General features: G+C 45.9%; 1 protein-coding gene across 1 annotated transcript in view; it reads right to left on the bottom strand.

Moving 5' to 3' along the window:
- ENPP6 (ectonucleotide pyrophosphatase/phosphodiesterase 6) overlaps positions 1 to 21,897 on the bottom strand; it is a 125,975-nt gene extending 104,078 nt beyond the window's left edge. The window contains exon 1 of the mRNA XM_011959555.1: positions 21,521 to 21,897. Within this exon, the coding sequence (XP_011814945.1) occupies positions 21,521 to 21,761 (241 nt within the window). The 5' untranslated portion in view covers positions 21,762 to 21,897. The remainder of the gene's footprint in view (positions 1 to 21,520) is intronic.
- Positions 21,898 to 22,468: the final 571 nt, after the last annotated feature.

The raw sequence follows: 22,468 nt of genomic DNA, 5'->3' as shown, positions 1-22,468 counted from the left end.
TAAATGGCTTGAACTCCCAAACCTAATATCTCTTGGGTAATACAAAAGAAGTTGTTTAAACCACCAGAGTACTGGATTACTCACCAATCTGGAATTTAGTGAAAAGATAAACTATAGAGTTTAAGTTTGGTGCCTTCTTGCCCCTCACAATATTTGACAGAGTTTGCAAAATACTTAATTCCTTCCATTCCTGCTTTGTGCTTCTAGAACTTATCCTGGTTTGTGTGTTGACTGTCACCGAGGAGAAGAGAGCAAAGAGAACCGGGGGGCTGTGTCTGAGCTGATCTCCCTCACTTTCATTTGGATGTTTCGTCTGCTCTAAGACTAAAAATATCACTCTTGATAGATTGGCAGCAGGAATTTCTTTTCTTTTTGGAGTGGAAATGAGATGGGGAAGAGAACAGCTAAAAAGGAAACCTGGCTAACTATTTAGGATACAGCAGCTTCAAGAAACTTTAAAACGTATACAAGGAGGCATTTATAGAGTGCTTACTAAGTGTTAGGGAGCGTGAGACAGGTTGAATGGGATGTAGGGTGAGTCAGACCCTGCCCTCACTGGGACCACCATGCCGTCCCGGGTCCCCATAACCAAATATAATCAGAAGCAACTTGTCCAGAGCTGCATCTTGGTGGTCTGGGGCAGTATCCCAGATGTGACTTATCAAAAGAAGCCTGTTTAAGCCATTTTTCACAACTGTGCAGCCTTGACCATTTGAGATAAGTAGCTAAGTGTCTGATGTTGAATCCTCTCTTTTATACTCAACCCCAGAAGCGCTTATTGTTCACATTGTCCATTGAGACACACAAAGGGAGGGTTTAAAAAATAGTTACCCATGAGGTTGCTTAGTCTGAAGGAAGCCTGGAAAGGCAGTGGCTCATGTACTATGGGTGTCTATGTGTGCAGACATATGCCATGTGCATAATGCAACTACAAAATCACTGTCTAAGGGAGAGACACGTAGATGGCTCTGCAGGATGGCACTGCCCTGAGAGTTGCTTCCTCAGAAGCAGGAAGGAAGAGGCAGCATGATGTTGTGGGGAGCACAGGATTTTGTAGTCATAGTTCTTCCATTTATGGGCTCTGTGATCTTGAACAAGTAATTTAATATCTCAGAGCCTTGGTTTCCTCATTTGTAAAATGCCAACCATTGTGACTACTTCACAGGGTTTTATGAAGATTAATTGGAATAGTGTTTGATGTGCCTAGTACTGAGCATAGTACAAAACACGGTAGACATTTGGGAAATGTACGTTCTGCTCCCTGCTTGACTGAATGTGGCTGCTTGTAATAAAGGAAGACAATAGGAATGCTACAGAGATAGGCCATCCTTTGTCTTCTCAGATCCTGACTCTGCCAACTGGAGGCAGTGTGTTGAAAACGCAGAGTGACGGAGGGGGAAGTAGAAGCCCTCTGTTCTGGTCCAGATCCACTCACTTCCTGGCTAACTGACCTCAGGCAAGGCACTTAACTTCTCTAGATGAAAGTTCTCTCATCTGTAAAATGCCTGCATGTAACTCCTAAGGTGACTATAAAGATCAATTGAAGGCATCAAGATTAGAAAGGAAGAAGTTACTGCCTTTATTTGCAGAAAATACATCTTGTATATTCTTGTATGCAGAAAATCCTCAGGAATACACAAAAAACTTTTAACTAATAAACAAATTCAGTAAGGTAGGAAGATAATTCCAGTTTATATACTGCAAAAATAAAATTCTGAAGATAATTCCATTCACATAACATCAAAAAGAATAAAACATTTAGCAATGCTTAGCAAAAAAAGTACCAAATGTACACCGAAAACTACAAAGCATTGCTGAAGGAAACTGCAACAACCAAAATAAATGGAAAGACATCCCATGTTCATGGATCAGAAGACTTAATATTGTTAAGATGGCAATACTACCTAAGTTGGACTACAGATTCAACACAATCCTTATCCAAATTCCAACCGGCTTTTGCAAAAGTTGGCATGCTCTTCCCAAATTTAATATGAAAGTACAGGTGACTTGGAATAGCCAAAACAATCTTTAAAAGAAGGAAATTAAAGGATTTACACACACTGATTTCAAAATTTTCTACCAAGCTGTGGCAATCGTGATAGTCTGATCTCACCATAAGGATACACCTAAAGATCAAGAGATTATTGGAATAAAATTGAAAGCCCGAGAATAATCTCTAATATTTATGGTCAATTGATTTTTGACAAAGGTGTCAGAAATAAGTCAATGGAAAAGGAATAGTCTTTTTAACAAATAGTGCTGGGACAACTACCTCACACTGCGTAAAAACAGTAATTCAAAAGGGATCACAAACCCAAATGTAAGAGCTAGAAACTTTGTCTTATAAGAAAATGTAGGAGTAAATTATCATGATGTTGGGTTAGGGGATTATTTCATAGTTATGACACGAAAAGTACAAGTCATAAAAGGAAAAGTTGATAAATAGGACTTCATCAACAATAAATGCTTTTATACACCAAGATATCCCATCAGGAAAGTGAAAAGACAACCCACAGCCTGGAAGAAAAATATATGCCAATCATATATCCCATAAGGAATTTATATCTAGAATATAGAAAGACCTCCTACAACTAAAAATAAAATGACAATCTAATTTTTAAAATGAGTCAAAGGATTTGTATAAACATTTCTCCAAATAAATTATCACATAGCCCACAAGCACATGAAAAGGAAAGATGCTCAACATCATTAGTTTTTAGGGAAATGCAAATAAAACGACCATGAAATGCCACTTCATACCCACTGGAACAGCTTTAATAAAAGAGACAATAATGGCTCCTTTATCAGCGTGGCTCTAATTTTTAAAAGACGATGACAAGTGTTGGTGAGGTTGTGGGGATGTCAGAACTTCACACACTGCTGATGAAAATGTAAAACGGTGCAGCCATTTTGAAAAACAGTTTGGCAATTTCTCAAAATGTTAAACACAGAATTATCCTATGATACAGCAAGTTCACTCTTATGTATCTATCCAGGAGAAATGACAACATATATTCACACGAAGGCTTGTGCACAAATGTTCACAGAAGTATTATTCACAATAGCCACAAAGTGGAAACAACACAAATGTTCATCCATTAATGAATGAAGAACAAAATGTGGCCTATCCACACAGTTCAGTAGTTGGCAATAAAAAGGAGAAACATACTAATACAACATGAATGAACCTCAGAATCATTAGAGTTAGTGAATGAAAGAAGCCAGACCCAACGGAACACATATTGTATGATTCCATGTGTATGAAATGTCTAGAAAAGACAAATCTATAAAGGCAGAGTTGGAGGTTACTTAGAGGGGCAGGTGAGGATGGGAAGCAACTGTAGGGCATAAAGTTTCCTTGTGGGGTGATAAAAATATTCTAAATAAAAGTGTACTGTGGCAACGGTTGCACATCTCTGTAAATATCCTAAAAAAAAACTGAGTTGTACTTTTAAAATGGCTGGATTTTGTAACATGAAAATTATACCTCAATAAAGCTATTAGTAATCATTTTAAAAGATCAATTGAGATCACCACTATAGAGCCATATATGGGACCTAATTAGCATATGGAAATTAGGTTACATCCTCCAGATTCCCAGCTACACAGGCAAATACAAACCACCAAAGCTCCAAATGCAGAATTTACCTACAAAGCATTTTTCCTCCTTTCCAGCTCCCTAGGGGTCCACAAACTCTGCTGCTAAGTACAAATCCCCTAACCTAAGGACGTTCTCATTTCTTATTTTCTTTAATTGTTCAGTTTGATAATACTGACTTTCTTCTATTAGAAGCTTTGTCTTTCCTTGATTGCTTTGGCCCTGCTGGGATCCTAAGGTTATTTTTGGCCTTTGTTGCCACGGTCCCTGATAGCTCTTTGCCTCTTCCTTTGTCTCCTTTGATACCTCTTCCTCCACACTGTGCCCACTGAATGTGAGCATGGTCCCCGAGGTTCCTCTTTCTTACCATCATCGTCCCTCATCTACTCAGATGATTTCCCACTCCTCAGTCAGTATCTCCAGGCCTTCATGGCTGCTAAGAAGTCACCACCTGAACGTCTTGCAGGCGTCACAGTGCAAGGACATAAACGATTCATTTAGATGCTCCACTGAGATGTTTCACTGCACATTAATTAGCATGTTTTCTCCCTGTGTGTTCCCCCTCACCCTCCTGTGTTTCTGGAGCAACAAACAGCCAAGATGACTGCTGGGTGCACCCCTCCTGCGTGCATTTGAGCACATCGTGAAAATGTTTCTGGCAAGAAGGGAAGAAGGTCACATGCCTTTCAGAGAAGATAGGAAGATAAGAAGGCAAGACAGGCTACATAACTTGCAGGGCCTAGTGAAGAATCAATAGGTGAGATCCTTCATCCATAAATTATTAAGAATTTCAAAACAGTGACAACAGTGCATTAAGCCAAGCACAGGTCCTAATAAGCACAGAGCCCTGTGGGACTGCAGAGGCCACACCCGTGACGGTGGCCCTGGTGAGACATCTTCTTCCCAGACCAGGGAGGAAAAAGAAGGAGCCAGCCTGTCTGGTGAGTGTGGGAGACAATGCCCTGCTTGGTGGCAGAACCCACAGGGGAGGACTGATGTCTGTGAGATACAGTGGGGAAGGCTGACATCATGGCACAAGGGTGTCCTGCCCAACCCCGCAGAGCCTGGTCTCTGGAGCTGGCACATGGGCATTTGGTGGGGCCTAGTGTGGACCAATGACCAGGGCTGCTGACCCAACTCCGTGGGACTGCGTATGACCTAAGGGCCTTTCCTAGACCTCAGCAGGAAAAAGACGACCCCCACCTACCCAGCAGTTCAAAACTGAAATGCCGATAAGCCCGGTGGCTTGGAAGTCAGAGTCAGATTTTTTTTTATCGTGGTAAAATATACATAACACAAAAATGTACCATTTGAACATTTTGAAAAATTTCTAATTTCTAATTTTTTATTTATTTTTGTATGCTGATTTTTCGTAACTTATTTTAAGTTCAAGGGTACAAGCGCAGATTTGTTACCTAAGCCAACTTGTGTCACGAGGGTTTGTTGTACGGATTATTTCATCGCCCTGATATTAAGTCTAGTACCCACTAGTTATTTTTCCCGATCCTCTCCCTCCTCCCACCCTCCGCCATCCGATAAGCCCCAGTGTGTGCTGTTTCCCTCTATGTGTCCATGTGTTCTCATCATTCAGCTCCCACTTATAAGTGACAACATGTGGTATTTGGTTTTCTGACGAATGTGTTCAAGGATCATGGATAGATTTAGGTTTTTTTAAGAAAAACTGAGAGATGCAGTATTTCTTACACACCCGAGTCTGTGAACTGCAATTCACTGTACACACAGAGTAATTTATTAATCTCCCCCTAAGGCTAGCTCAGACTCTCATCTGACCCAAGACTTCTTTCTCTCTAATCCTCTATGCCCAGCTGCTCCTGCAGGTCCCTCTCCACAGAGCCGATCAACTTCTTAACCTGAGGTTCATTCTGGCACTGGGGACGCGACCTCCAGTCTCCACCATTTGCAACGTAGACTTGAGTGGCCTCCCTTGGCCCTGAAACCTGCCCTGCTCAGAGATGTCAGTCATCATCTCAAAGCCCAGCTCTCGTCTTCAAACACTCCTTGTCACCCCATCTCTGCCCCTTGGCTTGTGCCGTGCTGTTCACCCACAAGGCCCTGCCTCCAGGTTTCAAGCTATCCAGATCCTTCAGGCTTTACTCAAATAACTGTCACCTCAGCGAACCTTCCCTCTTCACATACACTCTCAGAAATCAGCTGCGCTTCCCCAGTGCCTGTTCTATCCTGTCCGATGATTATATTCATTTTGACACATATTTAATTGCTTCAGTTTAATTTAAGCTTGTTCAGGACAGAGGCCACGTCCTGGCATCTTTAGAACTCTTACAAAGTAGATATTCAGGGTATCCTTGAATGGATAATATTCATGTATGAAGGCACTGTATGACTATCTATGTCAATACTATATGTTGGTGTAATTACCAAAATCTGTGGTTCAGACAGTAAGTGGAAAAGGAGTTAGCAAGTGGATGAAAATAACAAGATCTCAAGGCACCATCCACCTCTGAAATGTTGCTATCTACACGTCAAAGCCTTTTGGAAGGAGGGCATCTTATTTTGGCTTGAAAGAGAAAGACAGGTGGAGGAAAACCGCAGCTTGGGCTCTAGGTGTGCGGGAAGATGGAAGTAAAGCTCTTACAGAAAGAATAGATAGTATCATCTCACACCAGTTAGAATGGCAATCATTAAAAAGTCAGGAAACAACAGGTGCTGGAGAGGATGTGGAGAAATAGGAACACTTTTACACTGTTGGTGGGATTGTAAACTAGTTTAACTATTAAGGAAAATAGTATGGTGATTCCTCAAGGATCTAGAACTAGAAGTACCATGTGACCCAGCCATCCCTTTACTGGGTATATACCCAAAGGATTATAAATCATGCTGCTATAAAGACACATGCACACGTATGTTTATTGCAGCACTATTCACAATAGCAAAGGAATCAACCCAAATGTCCATCAGTGACAGACTGGATTAAGAAAATGTGGCACATATACACCATGGAATACTATGCAGCCATAAAAAAGGATGAGTTTGTGTCCTTTGTAGGGACATGGATGCAGCTGGAAAACATCATTCTCAGCAAACTATCGCAAGAAAAGAAAACCAAACACCGCATGTTGTTCTCACTCACAGTAGGAACTGAACAATGAGATCACTTGGACTCGGGAAGGGGAACATCACACACCAGGGCCTATCGTGGGGAGGGGGAGGGGGAGGGATTGCACTGGGAGTCATACCTGATGTAAATGATGAGTTGATGAGTGCTGACGAGTTGATGGGTGCAGCACACCAGCATGGCACAAGTATACTTATGTAACAAACCTGCACATTATGCACATGTACCCTAGAACTTAAAGTATAATAATAATAATTTTAAAAAATTAAAAAAAAAAAGAAAGAATAGATAGTATCAACAAAGAGAAGGACTGAGAGTTCCCAGAGAGGCCTCCAACAAAAACCGGGAGGTGAAAAGGGAGAGGTGAAGAGATCATGGTTTAAATTCCATCCCAACAGGCGTCTCACAACTGGCTGCAAGAACCCTGATGGTCCCCTGGTTTGAAGGTTAGGGATCAGTCTGATGTCCCCTGAGGGAATCTCATGAGGTCAACTTTCAAGACTCCCCCGAAGCTGGCCAGTCAGTTCAAAAGAACAGGCAAACAGGTGGGTGGGGATTGGGTAAAGTTGCTTTGTTTTTATTAGATTCCTTTAGCTTTTAGCTGGACGTTATAATACATGTTGACACAGGCTGAGAGTGAATTCCTTGGAATGTGCTTTTCTTATCTGTTCCATCAGAGCTTGATGGGATTATGTAAAAGGTTTAAGGAACAGCAGACAGTCTTCAGTTACTATTCATGGCACCAGAAAATAGAGAGGATGGCCAAGTTGTGTCCTGAAATCAGCCACAGTCTTCCAGGTGGCTCCACCTCCTCCTGGGCCAAACTGTTGATGAAATCTACACATGCACCACACACACACACACACACACACACACACACACTCTCTCTCTCACTGCTTTGAATCTCATCTCCATCTCAGATTGTACATCCTGGGAGATGTTAATGACGGTGAAGAAAGAAGCAAAAACAACCCAGGGAAGTTCAGAATGGAAAGAGTAGAGTACTCGGCGTCAAGTGGAGAACTCAGGCAAAGAGGGCAACTTGGGCACAAGGTGAGAGGGGCTGGAAGGGAACAAACACCTGGGCTTCCATCCCTGATCATCTAAGGGGCGTCAGATGCTGGCCCCGGCTCAGAAACCTGCATTTGGTGTGGTTCTTCTCCCTTTATCTGGTTGCCGGATCTGAATCTTTGGCCTCTGTGTCCTGCACAATAAGACAAACGCGCTAGCATCTCTAAGTCATCCTCTGCTTTTGGCATTTTGTAATTCTGAATGCCTTTGGGGGAAATTTGGATTGGGGTGTAGTGGATTTTGTTACATATTCCCAAGGTCATTCATATAGTTTTAGTGTTATGTCTTACACAGACAAACGCATGCTAAAACGGACTATGAAAGTCATTCATAGAAATGTGCAGGGAGGGATGTCATGGTTTGGAACAAGGCCAGCCAGCTAAGCTGCAGGGGAATGGGCCAGACTGGGAGTAACTGGAACCTGGAATTAGATCCTCCCAGAGAGACCAGTGAACACCAGGGATAGCTCTGGGTGCTGGGAAGTCCAGGACAACAGGATGAACATGGCAATGGTGCTGCTGTCAGCCTTAAGGGCAAGAGAGGCATCCGGTATGAAGATGAGGGGAGGGGACTTAGAGGCCCGTGGAACTTGGCCAGAAGAATCCAGAATCTAGTGAGATCAAAACAGGCATATGATGCATTGGGTAGCTTGTTAGAAAAGAATACAACCTCAGCCAACAGACAGGGCTTGGCGGCAAAACTCCAGAGCCTTGTTGAAGATGGGCAACCCGCGGCTTCTGCCACAGAGTTAGGAAAAGCCCAGTCCCTGGCTCTGAGCCAGTGCAGTCCCACAAACATGAGCCAATGTCTCCTCTGAGCGAGCACTGGGCCCCGATGTGGAGACGGTCCACACTCCACTGCCCCCGGGGGAGTGTAGACCAACAGTAGTGGGGATTACTGCACGGACAGGTCTTGCCTGCAGGGACCCACCTGCGAAATGGGAGCCCTTCTGAGGCTGCACACTAGGGGAGGTCCCATAGATGGCCTTTAGTCCTGCTTCTCAGAGGGGCAGCGGCAGCTCCCAGAGGTGGTGGCGTTGAGAGAAGGATAGTGACAAAAACCTCAAGCTGGGGTGTCCTGAGCCCTGGCTGGTCACTGTTCGCAAATCTGCGGTGCAGACTGAGAAAACCAAACCAAACCACAAAACATTTCTTTAGATCCACTAGGTTGAGGAACATGTTTTTAAAAACTATTTGAATGTGAGTGTATTTCCCTAAATCACAAGTGGGGGTTTAATCAATGTTGAACAAAATGTCTGCTTGTTCTACTAGAGTTGAGCAAGTCTCATTGGATCTGATAGAACTTTTTCATTTAGTATTGCGAACAGGTAAGTAATCCACATCGTTCAAAAACAGGCAACAAGCTGTCTCTGTCCCCTCTTGGTCTCTCATCTGTCCAGTTGCCATCCAGATAGGTACCATGATTCCTGGTTTCTCAGGCATCTTCAAAGGTATGTTTTCCCTTCAACTGGCAGGTACCCTGTGCTGGGGCCCTGATGACCTGAACGGCAGTGTCTCCTTCTAGGGGCTCTGGGAAGAGTCTGGCTGAACAGAGAAGGAGAGCGGCTGCCTCCACGTCACAGAGCATATGTGACCAGAGACCAAGGGAACATGCATGAATGGTTTTAACATAACTGGCACTTAACACACAGATCATGCTGCTTGGAAAACTTCAGGCTAAGTGACATGGCAGCATTTTCCAGGGGCTGCTGGAGCTGAGACGTCTTCTCTCAGGCTCCCCTGTGCCTTGACGTGCCCCAGCCTCAAAGTCACCCATCTTTCCTCTTTGGTGGACTCTGTGATGGGATATTTCATAGGCCAGGGGGCTGTTGTCAGGAGCTCGGGCTGCCAGGCAGAGGCTGAAGAGGGCTGGAGAGCAGGTTCCAGGCTAGGCCCATGGTCTGCTAGTGAGTGGCTGAAGAACACAATATTTGAGGTTTTCTCCCAAACATTTATATTTCTGTACAGTGGCTGCTTTCAACCTTTAAAGCAGAATGTTTTCTCAAGTCCACCTGTGAAAGCCAAATCCTTAGACACACAGAGGATCTTTCAGGGACAGCTGGACATGCTGCAGAGCTGATAGTCGACTGCGATGGTTCGTGTGCAGAACCCGGGCGACTGCGACGGTTCGTGTGCAGGACCCGGGCGACTGCGACGGTTCGTGTGCAGGACCTGGGCTACTGCGATGGTTCATGTGCAGGACCTGGGCGACTGTGGTGGTTCGTGTGCAGAACCTAGAAGGAGAGCCCAAGGCTTGGGGGCCACTTAGGCAAACTCTGTGGGTGTCTCCACTGTGACATCCACAGATACAGGACTTCTGTCTGCTACCGTCCCCCCTTCCCTCAGGCCAGTCCTTGTTAGGGGCCATTAGTGTCCAGTGGGATTAACTATAGACCACTTTCTTCATATCTAGAAAACAGGTCAAATTGGAGCTATTGTGATCATAAAACAGGGCAAGGGACACAGCATTTCACTGGGGGCCCCCTCCAGTCCCCCTTTCCACCTGCTCCCACTCAGTGGGCTCTCAGAACCTCTCTATGGTATTTTCATCACCTAGAACATTCCCAGCACACATCCCTGATATAATAATTTGTGCTCCTAATGTCTCAAAATGGAGTCACTCACGCCAAGTATCAGTAAGCCCACTGTGAAGCTGTCTCCTTCCTCAAAGTGATATCCACATATGCAATGGACTGAAGTGATGGCACCTGCTGCTGCCCAGTGGCACCCCAACCCTGAAACAGACCGATAGAAAGTGAAAGGTGGCTTACATGATGAAAGCAGACTCATCTGGGAGGACAACAAAAGCAGCCAAGACTTGGCCTCGTTCAAGACACCTTTAGAGCCTCTGCCCATAAGAGCTCTGAAGCCTGCTCCTTCTCCCAAGTCTGGCATCTGGTGCCAGAAGCAGTAAGGCCCCCATTGACCAGTGTCCCAAGGACATCCGGACCCACTCGGCTCAGTTGTAGGTGTGCTGGTCTCCCGAGCCATCACTGCGGTTCCTTACCGCACTGTTATTACTGCTTGTGTGTTGGTTAATTACATGATCCGTGGTGCATGGAGGCCTCTCCACAAAAGGTGGATTCAAGCATGTGTAATGGGCTATCGGGTCACCGTGAACCTTTCTGGCTTCGGTTGGGGTCAGCACATCTAGGTGGCCAGGACCTAATTAACATCAATTGTGCACTCCATCTGTCCGGTCTTCTCACGCTAAACAGCAAGAATGCAGGACTAGGAAGATGATGTAATGTATCCAAGTCCCTGCGGACTGTGGCAGTCAGGAGAAGCTGGCTCCTCTGCCCCCTTTCCCTGCCCTGTGGACCACGTTGCTTCCCAGCCTGCCCCGTGCAGATAATGGGCGGGGCAACCCAGGTTGAGTGGACGAGACTGCTCACCACCAAAGGTGACACCTGGGGGACTTGGCCTTGCGGCACACCTGGAGCCCACTCCTGGTCCCTAGCCAGGGATGTTCTGCTGCAGACATTTACACACATTCTCCCATGCACATGCTCCTGAAGGTGCCCGGGGGAGTCCCTTCATCAAGAACTAAAGCATCTTCAGTATCCTGGACCAAAGTTCCATTGCTGTCAGCCCCGACAGCCCTTTGTCTGAATAAGGTGGCCCATACATCCTCCCATGATCTGCCTTCTCGATCTTCTGTCCTTGCTATCGAAAGGGCTGATGATGGCAGTTGGTTCAGAGTATCCAACAAGAGCCAAATGCTGCACGTGGGCTCCCAGGACCCCCAGCCCTGCCCCAGGTCTCTGCCTGGTTATTGTGCGGACACAATGGGCCTATTGTGGGGCTCTGAAACTCGAGCAGGTGTTGCTGAAGGTGTCTCTGAAACGAATGTTAACCTGCTGAGTCAGGCTCCCTCCAAATTAATTTGAAATGCCCTTTAACCCACTTTTGGCACAGCACCCATGCTGAGCAGGAACTGGAGCCGCAGGGGTCAAGCCACCCTGAAAGCCTTGACAGGAGGCACATGATCCTATCAATCAATGTTGGGGTGAGGGAGGCAGGGGTGGGGCTTGTGAGATCACCATGGCGTGTAGACCGCAGTGGCTCCACGTGGACAAGTCTTCTGGAAATGCCTTCGCTGTTATTACAATCAAAAGCTTTCACCACATTTTACAGCTTTGCCCACTACTCTAACCACTCCCTTCTTCGTGGAGTGAGTTTCCAGCAGCTGAATATCGTATAATCAGAACACCCTCTCATCACCAGGGAAGCCGAAAGAAACATATTTTTTGAAAAGTGACACTTCAGTGCAGAGAGGTTTGTTGATAGGAGCTTAAATAATGACGTGCTGGGAGACATTATTTTAGTAAATTCTTAGAACGCATTTTTTTTTTCCTTGGGTCATGGCTGGTTATTAGTGCTCTTACCCACTTCTAGCTTCTATTGCTGGACACCTCGCCTGCCATGCCTGCATCTTTAGGCAGCTTAATCGAGGCTCATTGCAGAGTGTAGTTTTAAGTGGAAAAATGTTGTTAGGTGTCTCTGGGAAGTATATGACAAAATGTTGACAAAAGTTAATTGAGGTGGGAAGGCAGATTTTAACTGTGTATCTGTGAGAAATATTCTGCACCAGCTGGGTAGCAAGCAGTGAGATAGGAAGTCCATTTCCTGGGGTCCGCTAGGACCCACAGGATCAATTTCTCTCCTTTGCCTCGGTGGTATTCTGCATGCTTCTTGAACTCTCCTTTAAGACATTGTCTCTGATCCCCTAAAGGGATAATGTCAAGTGAATATCTTACTCCACTGAAATATAATTTGGTGAAAAGTTACTTTTCCAAATAAATCTCACTGAGACAAACAGCCCTTCGAACTTTCCCATCTGTGCTAATAGGAGCCCCTTTACTCAGACTTCAGAAGATCTTATAACTGTGGCATCGGTTTGGGCTCTTTTCATATTCACTCATCAGCCAGTCAGCAAATTCTGCCTCATGGATGCTCTTCAAATTCAACTCTCCCCCTCACTTACAGTCCATCACAAAGAGCAGATGCGGTGATGTCTGGCGTGGAAAAGGAGGGAAGGAGGAGCCTGTTGGACTCTCCTTTGGTGTGGCTTTCATAGACTTTCATCAGCTGCACATATTTTTTACACAGTCAATTCTCTGTAACCCCCAACCCACAGCCAGATGGTGAATGGGTGCAGCACCCCTCCTTCTGACCTGAACACGCTCACTTCTCCTTTGCCTGAACTACCCATGATGACGATGTTCTGTTTTCTCTTTTACCTCTGCCATGAGAGCAGCATGTCTCATTTAGAAGTTGCTTTTTTCAGCCTGGGTCCCAGAATGAAGAGGAAATGGGGTGGAGGTCATTCCTCAAGGCCACGCACATGACTGAGGAATAAACATTAGCTATTCTAAGACTCAGACATGGTGTGGAATTGCTTGTTGCAACAACATAACTCAGCCTCACCTTACTGATAAAGGGGGTAATATGTACGCTGTTACTAAAGGTGAGTTTACATGTATATTTGCTGATTCTGTTCTCACAGCAAGTCTATTGGGTAACATTTACTTTCTACATTCTACTGATAAAATATTAACACTCACTGGATGCAATGGCTCACATCTGTAATCTCAGCACTTTGGGAGGCTGAAGCAGGTGGATCACCTGAGGTCGGGAGTTCAAGACCAGCTTGGCCAACATGGTGAAACCCCATCTCTACTAAAAATAAAAAAAAAAATTAGCCAGGCATAGTGTCGGGCACCTGTAATCCCAGCTATAAGGAGGCTGAGGCAGGAGAATCACTTGAATCAGGGAGGCAGAGGTTGCAGTGACCCGAGATCACACCACGGTACTCCAGCCTGGGTGACAGAGTGAGACTACATCTCAAAAACAAAACAAAACAAAACAAAAGATTAACACTCAAAAGAAGCTGTTCAAGTTCTGAAAGTCAAAGAGTGACAGAATAGATTAAATTCAATCTCTGACAGCAAATCCATAGCTTTCTCCACTGGACCTTGTGTAGGGGGTTGACTTGTGGCCCCCAAGAAGATATATTGAAGTTCCAACCCTCAGGACCTGCGAATGTGACCTTATTAGAAATAAGTCCTTTGTAGACGTAATCGAGTTAAGATGATGTCATGAAGGTGGGCCCTAATTCAATATGGCTGGTGTCCTTATAAGGAGAGGCACAGAGAGGGACACAGAGAATGCCCTGTGACAATGGAAGCAGAGGTTGGAGTGATGTATCTACCAGCCAAGGAATACCCAGGATTGTCGGCAACACCAGAAGGCAGGGGGAAGGCGCAGAACACATTCTCCCCTTGAGACTTCAAAGAGAGCATGGCCCTGCCTGCACCTAGATTTCAGACTTTGGGCATCCACATTTGCTAGAGCAGCTCTAGGAAGCTAACACACCATGACTGCCTCAATTTCAGGGCAGAAGTCACCAGAAACTCTCAGTGAGTCGGTGTGGTCATAGAAGTGGGTTGTGTAAAAAAAACCTGCATTCTTCCATTAGCAGCCTAGTGTCACAATCCTATTTATATTGCTTTCCAATGGCTGTCATGACAAAGTAACACAGGTTGGGTGGGTTAAACAAAAGAAATCCAGTTTTTTATAGTTCTGGAGGCTGGGAGTTTCAGATCAAGATGTCATCAGGGTTGATTTCCTCTGAGGCCTCTCTCCTTGGTTTGCAGACAGCCGCCTTCCCCCGTGTCTATATGTGGTCTTCCCTCTGTGCCCATCTGGGTCCTAATCTCCTCTCCTTATAAAGATACCAGCGATACTGGATTAGTACCCACCTTATTGACCTCATTTTACCTTCATTACTTCTTTAAAGATCTTATCTCCAAATACAGTCACATTCTGCGAAATTGGGGGGTAGGGCGTCAACACGTGGGTTTTGGGGGTGTACAAATTAGCCCATAACATGCCCTGATATTTTTAAACATCTAAGTAACTCCTTGTGAGGCTGGCATAAACAGCCTGGCCACCTAAGCAGCCTGGGACAGAGGCTGAAAACACAAGGATGGCCGTGCAAGTCCCTTTAAGCTGCCACATGCGTCCCTAGGTCCAGCAGCCAGACCACTGGCACCTAAGCCTGAACTATCCTCACAGTGTTCCATGCTGGTTCTGAATCATGTGCCTGGTTCCATGCGTGGCTGTTGGCTCCACTTTCTCGACTTCAACGATCTTCACTACAAGGAGGCTCTCCCTTGGGCTGTGTGGACCACTGGTGTCCTGGTTAAACTTTCTCCCACCATCCCCAGCCTCTTTCATCTCCTACTTTGACAGAGCTCTCCTTGGAGGTGACTCTCCCCCCAGGCCTCTTTCTGACTCCAACCTTATAATCAAAATTTAAAACAAAAGTGAAAGACATATTTTGAGATATGCAAGATTACTAGAAATAAAGGGTAATCGGTTCTCTAAATGCGAATTGCTTTCATATGAGCAAAGCATGATTGTAGTGTTTTCTCCTCCTTATTAGTTTAGAAGTGTCGAACATCAAAGTAATCATTCATTTCCCTGAAACTCTGAATGTCTTAATCATCAGAATAATGCTTTTTCCCTATAATAATTTTTTTTTTTTGAGATGACGTTTCACTCTTGTCACCCAGGTTGGAGTGCAGTGGCACGATCTCGGCTCACTGCAACCTCCGCCTCCCGGGTTCAAACGATTCTCCTGCCTCAGCCTCCCGTGTAGCTGGGACTACAGGCACCCACCACCACACCCAGTGAATTTTTTTTGTATTATTAGTAGAGACAGGGTTTCACCATGTTAGACAGGCTGCTCTCGAACTCCTGACCTTAAACGATGCACCTGCTTCGGCCTCCCAATGTACTGGGATTACAGGCGTCAGCCACCACACCCGGCCCACTGTAATAAATTTTATTTGGAGAAGATAGAAATAAATAAACTGGTGCCGTGATGGAAAATAAAGAGAGTAAGAGGGATAGAGAGCGCTGATGGGGTCCCAGGGAAGATGCGTCTGCCACAGTGACCTTGGGAGGCAGATCCGAAGAACGCAGCGATGCCCAGCTTGGGCCTTTCTGGGGAACAAGCCGAAGGGAAGCAGCCAGGAGGAGCAGCGCACTCAAGCATTCCCAGCGGGACACAAGCAATCGAGGGAAGGGTGGTGGGAGCAAGGCCCCGAAGAGGCCGGGTGATCTATGGGGCCAGGTCTGCAAGAGCATTAGATTGTACTTGGGGTACAACAGAACTCGCCGGAGGGTGTGAACAGAGGAGTGGTGTGATCAGGACTGCTTTCCCAGGGCCGCTTTGGTTGTAGGGCAGGCAGCGAGAGGGAGCTGGAGCAGAGGAGGCTCCAGGCAGTCAGGGTTGAGGCTTCAGCCAGTGGTCAGCAGCGGAGGAGGTTGGGTGAGGAGAGGCTGAGGATCGACCTTGAAAGGACAGCTGATTTCACTGTGAGACAAAGGAAGGTCAGGGAGATCAGGAGGAACCAAGGGAAGGGACCACGGAGAAGTGAGTGAAGTAAAAGGAAACCAAGGGAGGACAGAATCCTGGGACCAGTGAGCTGTCAGGAAGGAGGGGCAGATGCAGCTCCCAGCCAGGGCACCAAGGCTGGGATTGACCAGGACCCCCGGGAGGACACTGTTCCGAGCAGAAGCTTGGCTGGATTTGGTGCAAGAGAGAGCAGGAAGACAGGAAGAGGGCCCGCCAAAGAGAGATCATTTATTTCAGGAGGTACCTACATTGAAGGAGGCTCCCAAGCTGGGGCAATGTCCCCATGTAAATGCCGATCCTGGGGGAAGGAGAGGGGAGGGGACCAGGGAGGCTATCTCCACCCTACCTGGAGCTGTGTGAATGCAGAGTCTGTGAACAGCCCCTTCAAGGAAGCCTGAATTCTGCAGTGGGCTGAGGATGTGGGCTTTCTCAAAACACGATTGTTCAAGAACTTGCTGCCTTGATTGCCTTTGGTCCAGTTTCAGCTTAGATCAGATATTTTCTTAAAAGGTGGGGTGGTAGGAAGTATACCTTACTCTGCTGTTTTACTCCAGAACAATGGATCCTTGTATCAGGTAAGAATTTGTGTCACAGGTAATTTCTAGGAGTGCGAGACAAAATACCGTGGCACAAATAGTAATTCTGAGTAGTTAACATCCCTGTTGTTGCCTTGATTTCCACAGAGGAGCATGATGATTCAGTCTGTCGCTGCTCCCTGGACTGTCTTGGGGAGACCTCTATCCTCGGCTCTCAGGTCACTCGCACAACCTTCTGGCCACTCCAAGATGCAGGCCTAGGCCCCGGCCAGTTGCTGTGTGAGAACGGGGTCTCTGATGCCTGCTCTCCTATCTCAGCTCTGCCATGACATTCTTTGGTGCCTGAAACAAAATGCTAAATTTCCCTGCACTTTATTTCCTAGTGTCTAAATGTTGAAATACTAGTAATACACTGTGGGACAAACTTATTTCAGCATCTGTTGATCTCTGGGTGGGTTACTGGCAGCCAAGACGAAGTTCTAGACTGGCTTCCCCGCTACTCAGAATGTTTCTGGGCCACTTTCTCCAACTGCTTAACCAGAAGTGTTTGAGAATTGCAAACAAATGTTACCACTAGCCTTAACAAAATGATGCTAAGTTACGCTGCCTCAAAACAGATGCGGCATTTCCCTCTTACCCATGACCTGGATTGAACAAATCACTGCTTTCTTTCCTTGACTTTATGTTAAACTCCACTTCAGTCAAACGTGAATTTACCCCAAAGAGAGAATAACTTTGCGAAAAGATCCCGGGTAAGATACACTCAAACAGAGAGCATTCCAAGGGCATTGAAACGGTGGTTGTGTTTTCACTAGAATGAAGGTGATCCACACACCACGCTTCAGAAAGGGAGCTTATGCCTAAAGTAAGAGGTAAAGACACACACCATGCCAGCCGCTGTTTCTTCCAGCTCAGATCTCTCCTCTTCAAAATGCCTTTTTTTACGCTACTCCCGCTGGAAGGCACGCCTCCTCTCCCTGGTCCTCTGCAGCACGCTGGGACCCCACTCCCTATTCTTTGTGTATTCATTCTCTTGGGCTGCCATTATAAAGTACCACAGATGGAGTGGCTCCAACAACAGCAATTTGTTTGTTCACAGTTCACGAACGAGGTGTTAGCAGGGTTGGTGTCTCCTGGGCCCCTCTCCACTGCCTGTGAGGGCCGCCTTGGTGTGTCCTCAGATGGCCTTTTCTCTGCACGCGCACGTGCCTGTGTCTCTTCGCCTTCCTATACCGTCATATTGGAATAGGGGCCCACTTTAATGGCCTTATTTTAACTTGGTCACCTTTAAAGACCTTATCTCCAAATGCAGTTAGTTACATTCTGAGGTACTGGGGGTTGGAACCCCAACTTGAACTGGGAGACAGGAGGGTGAGGGCATATTTGGGCTCACAACACCTTGCTACACACTTTAGAATATTAGCAGGCGCCCATTCGCGAGTGTTCTTCCTCCCCTCCTTGAATGTAATCTCCCTGGTGAAAGGCCAGTTTTAAGATTCAGTGTTCCCAGCAATCAGTTGTTTGATTCATCTTCGTGATCATGATTGGCATTTTGGTTGCGTTTGTCCTGATGTAAACATGTTTTGAGGCAAATAAATAATCAGCCATGGTGGTTTCATGGCAGCAACTGGGCTAGATGGTTTCAAGGTTGCTCACAAATAGGCCTGTTGATTCCCCATCCCCATCCACCGTGAAATTCTCCCTCTCAAGGGAGTTTCTGCCATTTGCATAATTTCTACACGAAGGCATCCTAGGAGGGGCCAGCCCTAACTTTAAAATTCCCTGTGCAAATAGCAAAGGCTTGGAACCAACCCAAATGCCCATCAATGATAGAATGGATGAAGAAAACGTGGCACATATACACCATGGAATACTATGCAACCATAAAAAAGAATGTGTTCATGTCCTTTGCAGGGACATGGATGAAGCTAGAAGCCATCATTCTCAGCAAACTAACACAGGGACAGAAAATCAAACACCGCGTGTTCTCACTCTTAAGTGGGAGTCGAACAATGAGAACACATGGACACAGGGTGGGGAGCATCACACACTGGGGCCTGTTGGAGGATCAGGGGCACAGGGAGGGAGAGTATTAGGACAAATACCTAATGCATGCAGGGCTTAAAACCTAGATGACTACTTGACAGGTGCAGCAAACCACCATGGCACATGTATGCCTATGTAACAAACCTGCACGTTCTGCACATGTATCCCAGAACTTAAAGTGAAATAAAATAAAATAAAATTCCCCGTGCATTGCCTAGTTCTATGCCTGCATCCAGCAGCATCTGAAATCCCAGCCTGATGCAGCCCTGGCAGTTCATCTCATTTTATTTTGCCTGAAGTCTCCAAGCAAGTTCTCCCAGCTCGAAGGTCAGCATTCTTTCCAACAACTCATCACTCCTCGTTATGCAAAGGGAAGAACACCAGGGGCTTTCTGTCTTCTGAGCAATAATTCGGGTAATGAAGTGAGAGCTTAGCCTCTCTTATGAATGCTGAGGAACCCTAAAAGAGCATATATCTTTTGGTTCCAAAAAGATCTAACATAGCGATTTTGTTGGTTCATAAAATGCTCAAATACTCAAACCATACGTTTAGGTACAATTCCCAATGGCTATATCCTTCCTTATATGAATAAAAGAGGCGGTTTTCAGCATCAGGTGGAAAAATAAGTATGGATATTGGGGAAAATAGTCTAAATTTAACCCTGAGTCAGTTCCAAGACAGTGGAGGTGATACCAGCTTCATGGCCCGGCATTTCCCAGCCTGCGAATCCTGCTTCAAGTCTGCAAGTCTGCCCAGTCGGTACAAGACATTTGTACATAAACATGAGCCTTGCTAGATACCTCCCTTGTGCGGGGCAGCTTCTAAGAAACATATAGACCAAGCAGACTTCCACATCAGTGAATACATTTGGCCATCCGAAAATACAGAGACTAACACATATGGAGACCTGTGGCTTCCTCGGGCCAGCCTCAGTTTCAAAGCCAGGGTGAGGTCTTTGTCAGGCACTCACGGGACCTGTGCGCCCATAATGGAAGGGGCTCTTCTCTCAGGACAACACAAGGGAAAACACACACAGCCTGAAAAGAAGGCGTGCCTCAGCATGACGGAGGCTATGTGCAAATTATTCCTTGTGCCAATATCAGGAGTGTGAGTCTGACAAACAAAAGGCCATGTCACTGGCTTAGTGTCTCTGTGGAGTCTGTAATGGTCCTGTTACTTACTTGAGTCCTTTCTAAAATGGATTTTGTTCATTTTCCACTGAGATTGCAGAAGCTGCACGTGGCGTGGCAGTTTATGAATTGGGTCCCCCAGCAAGGCTCTGAAAGACAGCTGGAGTGGGGGTGGGCTGTGTGTGTGAAGCCGCTGTGCAGAGCTGGAGTCGGCCGTGCACACAACGACATCTATGTGTGACCCGGCAGCCTGCAAACTGCTTCCCTGCAAGGGGAGACGCATGCCAGGGGAGGGCCAGAGACTTTTGTTAATTCTGTTTATCTTACAGACTGTTTTTTTGTCTGCTGCGGGAAATAAAAAACAAATACATAACTTCCTTGCTTGTGTGCAGTCTGAATTTTTTTCTCTCTCTCTCATGCCCTCATTTTTATTTCTCCAAAGTATCTCTTCCCTTCAATTTGGGGCATCAGTTTATGGCATTTTTACATATACATGTATATACTGTCTATGCACAAAGTCAGAGATACAAATGTGTGTTTTAGACCCCTTCAGCTTTAGTGTTCTGTGGAGATCCATGAGATATCAGAGATCTCATTCTCTTTCTGTTAACATAATTAGTAGAGTTCTCTCTGTGCTCAGAGCACATGGCTGAGTCCCGCATAACCAGCAATAACAGGGCATTCTTAACGACCTCCCTGGACAGTTTGCTAAATTCTTTCTGAGAGCCTCTCACTGCCTTTACAAAGGTTATAGCTGAAAAACAACTAGAAACTGGGAATCCAACTCTGTGAGCAAAGAGAAGGCCCCACATTCTATAACTGTACAGGTAGAGGCTCAGGTTCGTGCAGTTGCATTTGGAGTCCTGGCAATTTCAGATGAAGGCCATCCTTAGGAAAATCAGCTATCCCAAGCCCAGGCAGTCTGGATTAGCAGAGGTTGGATTTGTTTTGTTGAGTTTTTGTTGGTTGGTCTTTCGCAGATGCTGCAAATCACAAACGGGGAACCTGAACTACACAAGCTTTTTCTTCTCTGTATCATTTTACCTGGCCAAAAAAGGCAGAAGAAGGGGAAGGTGGCATTGCTAGGTAACAGAGAAGGATAAGACCTAAAAATCCTCCCTTCCCCAAGATGTCCAGGAGCACGACTCCCCTCTGAGGACCCCACAGGTACTTCCACAGTCTAACACACTGAGAAACAAGCCCACAGGACGCCGGGATGGTGTGACCGCAGAGCAAAGGGACAGAAGGAGCTTGGGACGCATGCACAGACACCTGTTGATTGTGCAAACTTGAACTTAGAAAATACGAGGCTCATTAGAACTTCTCTTTCTAAAATAAACAACCACTTTCAATATCATCGAATATCATCTACTGCTGTAGTTCTCTGTCCTCCACACTGAGAATCCAGAACAGGTCCTTGGGATAACTTTTGGGAAACAACACCACCACGAAAACAAAAGTCTTCTCAGCCAAGGACACAGATTTCTTATCTACCTTTGATGTCCCAAAGGACTAGAGAATACAGAGCATTTAAATAAGACTCCGATGCCAGGAGCTCACCGTTCCCTGCTGGACTCCAGCCCTCCCCTCCCTGCCCAGAAGAGGACACGGTACTCACCAGTCATTAGGGTATAGTAATTGGGATACGAGAGACTAGGGAAGTCTGGAGTCAAATAATCCACTTTTACTCCCCTGCTCACAATCTCTTTGAAACCAGGCAGTGACTCCAGTGCCTCATCACTGATGTAGTCTGAGCGGAAACCATCCAGCAGAAACACCAGCAGCTTCCGGCGGGCAGAGGCCGGCTGGGCCAGGCCCAGGACAAGGGCCAGCAGGAGGGTCCCAAGCTTCATTGCCATGCTGCCAGGAGCCTGCCAGAGCCCGGCTGGCACAGCTGTCTCCTTGCAAAGACTGAGGATGGAGAATCTGTAGCTATTCTCTCTTTCAGGGGCTGGACCTTGAGCCGCTGGCCTTCCTGAGCCAAGTTCACTTTCAGAATTTAAAGGAACAGCACCCCCTTTTCCACACATCTATGCTCACCCTTTACTAGAAAGTCCAGAGACGGACTCCTTCAGATAAGCCGGGTTCCAAACAACCCAGAATTAACACCAGGGGAGAGAGTTCAACCTTATTATTTTTGGTGAACGTTCCAGAAATACAAGCACCCACCGAGGTGGAATTTTAGAAGATGACAAAGTCAACACTAACTTTGCAGTTGAGCTAACCAAAGGGAGGAACCAAGGAAAAGGGCAAGATTTTAATTTGATGTTATCCCACATCATGGCCTCATTTAAACTCTTTTTCACTTAGAAGTTAGTAACGCAAACCTCTGGACTCAGTGCATAAACAGGAAACAATAGGCTTCGGTGGACCCATTTGTAAACTTTCCAGCTGTGTCTCTGTAGTCACAGTACTTAAAAACAATTATTTGTCTATGTCTTGCCACTTACGTTTTTACATGCAGTGTTATTACTTTATTTTTCAAATATGATTTAGCTGCTGGTGCCCATAAAAGGAGGTGGTTCATAGAAGAGCCCTAGAGCCAAGGAGAAGCTTCCAGAGTTGG

Source organism: Colobus angolensis, unplaced genomic scaffold, assembly GCF_000951035.1.
Source record: "Colobus angolensis palliatus isolate OR3802 unplaced genomic scaffold, Cang.pa_1.0 Scaffold5, whole genome shotgun sequence".
NCBI lineage: Eukaryota > Metazoa > Chordata > Mammalia > Primates > Cercopithecidae > Colobus > Colobus angolensis.
This window is presented reverse-complemented; position numbering and strand designations above follow the sequence as displayed.